We start from the raw sequence: 5,659 nt of genomic DNA on the forward strand, positions 1-5,659 counted from the left end.
AAGATGGATAAAGAAAACTGAAATGATTGAAGCTTCCAGTATAAGTGAGTTTGATCATCACATGCTGCCATGGCAATTAAAATCCAAACCATGTGCTGTATCTTTCTGGTGTCACCTATGCCTAACATAGAATGGCCACTGATGTCATTTTCCCCTGTCAACTGCGGCATTAAGAAAGAATGTTGTCGGGGCACCTGGGTGGCTCAGTTGGTTGGGCGACCGACTTCGGCTCAGGTCATGATCTCACAGTCTGTGAGTTCGAGCCCCGCGTCGGGCTCTGTGCTGACAGCTCAGAGCCTGGAGCCTGTTTCAGATTCTGTGTCTCCCTCTCTCTCTGACCCTCCCCCGTTCATGCTCTGTCTCTCTATGTCTTAAAAAATAAATAAACGTCAAATAAAAAAAAAATTTAAAAAAAAAGAAAGAATGTTGTCACCAAGTAAATAGAGATTTGTGCCATTTGAGACTACTCACAGACCATTCGTTTATTCTTCAGTGAGCACTGAGAACCTATTCTGCTGCATGACATGCTGAGTGAACTATACCTATGAATCAGACATACATCTACTCATTGGAAGTTTACACACAAATACTCTCTTACATACATTTATATAGCTATAATAAATGTTAGGGAGTGGTAAATAAGCACCGTGGAGAAAATGCAGAGTAGGTACTCAGAGAAGACAGCTCTTCCAATTGAGGGTGTAAAGAAAGAATTTTATGAAGCAAGAAGAATGTAAAATAAGTCTTGAAGGCTGGTTTAGATTTGGGCCTGTGGAAATGACAAGACATAGCAAAGGCAAAGAAGGAGAGGCTAGAGGGGCACCTGAGTGGCTCAGTCTGTTAAACATCCAACTCTTGATTTCAGCTTAGGTCATGATATCATGGTTTGTGAGATTGAGCCCCATGTCAGGCTCTGTGTTGGCAGGGCAGAGCCTGCTTGGGATTATTTCTCTCCCTCTCTCTCTCTGCCCCTCCCCTGCTCATGCTATTTCTCTCTTTCTCTCTCTCTCTCTCTCCCTCTGAAAAATAAATAAATATACATTTTTAAAAAAGAAAGAGAGGCTAGAAAGCACAGCATATGTGACAAGAAAATTAGTACCACTAACATTCAAAGCTTACCAACTACTTACCACGTACTAAAAACTTGCAAAACATGGTCTATTGAAGCCTCGTAATATTTAAGGGCTTGGTTCCATTAGTGTGCCTATTTTTATTTTATTATTTTATTTTATTTTATTTTATTTTATTTTATTTTATTTTTTAATGTTTATTTATGTTTGAGAGAGAGAGAGAGAGAGAGAGAGAGATACTGAGCATGAGTAGGGAAGGGGCAGAGACACAGAGAGAGAGAGACAGACAAAATCCAAAGAAGGCTTCAAGCTCTGAGCTGTCAGCTCAGAGCCCGACTCGGGGCTCAAACCCAAGAACCGTGAAATCAAGACCTGAACGGAAGTCAGACACTTAACCGGCTGAGCCACCCAGGCGCCCTAGTATGCCTATTTTTAATTTTTTTTTTCAACATTTTTTATTTATTTTTGGGACAGAGAGAGACAGAGCATGAACGGGGGAGGGGCAGAGAGAGAGGGAGACACAGAATCGGAAACAGGCTCCAGGCTCCGAGCCATCAGCCCAGAGCCTGACGCCGGGCTCGAACTCACGGACCGCGAGATCGTGACCTGGCTGAAGTCGGACGCTTAACCGACTGCGCCACCCAGGCGCCCTAGTATGCCTATTTTTAGATGGGGAAACTAAGGCCTAGAAAAGAGGAGTTCCTTGTTCAAGCCCTCCCATTAAAAGAAGTAGCAGGTTGTTCAGGATTGCTGAGGTCTGTGGTTGTGGCAAGGAGGAAGGAAAACACTACACGGTTAATTTTGGCTAGATGATAAACAGGCTAGAATGCTACACTCAGTGAATCAAACTTAGGAAGAACGCAGATGAACTAACTAGGAAGTAAAAAATAATACCTTCCATACATTAGAAAAGAGCTATGCTCCATATGTTTATTAAAATGTGAAAAATCAACATTCCTCTGTCACCTTTGTCAGTGTTGAAGTGCAAATTGTCAGTCAGATCTGAAAGGGATATCACTCTCCCTCCCAGTACAACCCCCTACTGATGAAGGTGGGAAAACTGAGGCTGAAGGCTAATTAACCTTGACCAAATGCTCCATTCAATTTAGGCTTTAAGTAAAGAATAAACATATATGTGGAGTCATGACTACATAATTCTTGCCAATTATTTTCATACTGCTATTGGGGACTGACAACTAAAGATCGTACTAAAAAGGTAAGATCTCCAGGCACTCATACAATCTATGCACTGCACAGAAAACAATTAAGTTATGTTCTCTTCTGTACTTTAATCATAATAATGTGATTCTATTATTTCACTGAGTTGATTGGTTACCAGATGTCCACAAGGCATTTAACACTGACAGATCCCCTAAGTGGACACACATTAATTCCCTCATAAATGTCTTGTAAATAAAAGGTGCACCAGAACCTCGAAGAATCTTCCGTTTTCACAGAGATTGGTAAAGTGGCTTGGATTTTCTCTTGTTTGGTCAGCTGTTCAGGAATTAAATTCTACTCAGCCACGTTCAGATTAAAAGGTATATTATCTAACGCAAATATTTTCTATAAAAGATGAAGTTCCTGTTAGATGTTTTATATACTGCTATCAGTAAGCTCACACTGTGGGGATTTGCACTGAGTTTTTGTACTTATATTGGGTTTATTGTTCTAGCAGCTCTTCAAAAATACCGGTGATAGTTAGAACATACATCCCCAACAGGGCATATATTTAGAGTCTCTGAGTTACATCAGCAACGTTCCTATCTCTATCTTGAATGGTACTATTTAGTATGTATTATAATACTACTAATAATAGTAACATGTATTGAGTGTTTTTATTATAGTTTGCATTTTTATCTGGTGCCTGCTTTAATCAAATCCAAAGAAGGCTTGAGATCTCTCCTTCATTTATTCTGCAATTACGAAATCGTGCTCTGATACCTTCATTTGGATAGTATTCGCTGAGGCGAACCAACATATGTTATTTGCAACCCATACTACTCTCACCTGGAAACTTATGGTACAAGAAATATTTTTCCCCTGAGGAAAAAAAAAATTAGGAGCTTGCTTTTAAAACATAGGCACTCTTTTGGCCACATTCAGTTACAGAGAGGGTTGTCAAAGAATATATAAAAGCAATAGTATTTCTGTAGATAAATGTCCACAAACAAGAAACACATTTTAAAGGCTCAGAATTTCATTTTAGCTTTTAATCCAGCTTCTTTCCTTCAACTCCCAAATGATTTTTCCTTTCCACTTTTCATATATTTTACAGATTAGCCTGGTGGAATAGTTGGACACTCCAGTCTGCTTACCCATAAATACTCATATCAATATATAATTTTAAGTGTATGTAATGTGTAATTGATATTTGTGGCAGCCTTTCCCAGTAACGTCCACTGGATTAAAGTTAAGAATTCATAGAGTTATCTGAAATTATTTCTGTTTGAAATGACCCAAACTATAAGAGTTTCCATTTAGGACAGAATCTTTATTACCACAGGAAATTTTAAATCATATGTCTGTGAGATTTGGCACGCATACCTCAAGTAACTTGACCGAAATCACAACTGCTAATCACATATTTTTGAGCAGAAAGATACACAACGAGAAACAAATTCTTGTGTTTCATAATGTCGTCATAATTTTATTTTGTATTTACAGTCTCCAATTTCTAATGCAAGGGTCTTGCTGAGCATTGGGGAGTTAGGGAAGAGGGATGAGGTTTGGAGGAAAGGAACCAGGTCTTATATGGACAACAATAATTAATAAAGCTAACAGGAAGTGAAAGTCTTCCAGAAGAAATTCTTGCAGCCGGCTTTGCGTTCTCGGGGTGCCATGGCAGGGTTTGAGTTAGTGGATCTCTGCAGTTCCAGCCTCATTTCATCCTGCTCAGCCGCCTGGGACAAGTCTTCGGGTTCCAGGGCATCGTTCTCTGTCTGGTTGGGTTCAGACAGGAGCTCCGCCAAGAAGTACTTGGCCAGTTCCTGTATAGGGTAAGAGACAGAGAGAGAGAGAGAGAGAGAGAGAGAGAGAGAGAAGGGATTAAGGTGATGGTGATGGAGAAAAAGAAATGGAAAAAACCTGATTTGGAAAGCAGATTCAGCTACACCCAAAACCCAATGTTCACAGCTGTGCACTTTTGTCACACTTAAAATCAGCTAAGGATATAAAAATAAGGGTAGATGTTATAATCATCAAGTTACATAGACAGGCTTGAAAAGCTCAAATGTTTCTGCAAGTTTTCTGCCTTTATAGGCTTAACACACACACACACACACACACACACACACACACGCAGAAATGGTAGATTGTTAATACAGTTTTGCAAAGATAAAACATGTGCCAACAGTTTGTTTAATTCAATTTCAATTTCCAGCTCAGGAGCTACAAACTGGAATTGTTCTTACCGTTTTTGTTAAGTTAACTGTGGGGAAGGAGACCCTTCAGAATCTTAAACATACTGTGTTCTGTCTGTAGACTGCCCTTTAGGAGCATGGAAAGGAGGTACTGCTGAGGAAGGTAGTAGCTTCAGAGGTCCGCGCTTTCAGCACCTGGGCCAGCACCTCCGTGTTTAACACTGGGGGATGCCTCTTCCTTTAGTGCTCAGCTACCCAGGTCTTGAAATTTTCTTTAATGCCAAAGAACTTACCTGAACTGTGGCCAACTGCGCTGATCAGAGGGGAAAAAAGAGGTAAGAGGAGATTCTGGACTTTGAAAGTTTTCCTGAGAGATTTGGGAGCGGAGGGACCCAGAAAAGCACCGACTCTCTGCAGGGCCACCTCTTAAATCCACCCCAGGGGGGAAAGGCAAAGCCTATGAAAAGACTGGGGGATTCAAAAGAGGGGGAAAAAAAGACGTCGAGGAAGTCTCCTTACCTGCTTCCCCGCGGCAGCAGCCAGGGACTTCTGCAGAAACTGACGGAGTCGAGGATCGGAGGGCGCGCCGGTGACACCGCCCAGAGCCAGGACGATGGACAGCGCGGCCAGCGCGCACTGGAGGCGGCAGGACAGCATCTCAGCGGCGCTGGGGAAGCCGAGCCAGACGGTTGGTCAAACTCTAGGAGCGGATCCGCAGGCAGCAGCGATGGCTCTGAAACCTGCGACTCCTAAAGCGGCTTGTGTTCTCTCCACCGGCTCCCCCCCTTTTAAACTCTCTCTCTGACGTCAGACTAGGAGGCGCCCCCAGATCTCACCAGCGCTTTTACGCACCATTACCCTCGTGAAATCAATCATAGAAGTAAGAGGAGGCTACACAATCCAAAGTGGCTTACTTAAAAAAAAAAAAATAATAATAATAATCCTGCACACCCACAGGCCCACATGATTTTACACTTTCCACACTATGTATACCACCTTTTATATTCAGTCACTGCTGCTCACATACACATTCCATGATTTCACTCATACACATGCCCATGTATACACTAAATCACACACACACTCAAACACTCAGCCTTGGAGGAGACAAATGCTCCATCATGCACAGCTGCAGAATGTACCCAGACAGCTCTCTCACCATACTCAAACATTTTAAGAGGGTCAGACAAATGCAAAAGTATGTGTGTGAGAGAAGTGGGGATTCAG

At 41.9% G+C, this 5,659-nt stretch overlaps 1 protein-coding gene across 1 annotated transcript; it reads right to left on the reverse strand.

Moving 5' to 3' along the window:
* Positions 1 to 3,543: 3,543 nt before the first annotated feature.
* SST (somatostatin) lies at positions 3,544 to 5,202 on the reverse strand. The gene is made up of 2 exons (XM_058729088.1): positions 4,952 to 5,202; positions 3,544 to 4,060 (listed from the first exon to the last, which is right to left on the reverse strand). Exons 1-2 carry the CDS (start codon positions 5,087 to 5,089, stop codon positions 3,848 to 3,850), a joined length of 351 nt encoding a protein of 116 aa, XP_058585071.1. The 5' UTR covers positions 5,090 to 5,202; the 3' UTR covers positions 3,544 to 3,847.
* Positions 5,203 to 5,659: the final 457 nt, after the last annotated feature.

This window comes from Neofelis nebulosa, chromosome 5 (genome assembly GCF_028018385.1).
Source record: "Neofelis nebulosa isolate mNeoNeb1 chromosome 5, mNeoNeb1.pri, whole genome shotgun sequence".
NCBI classification, from domain to species: Eukaryota; Metazoa; Chordata; class Mammalia; order Carnivora; family Felidae; genus Neofelis; species Neofelis nebulosa.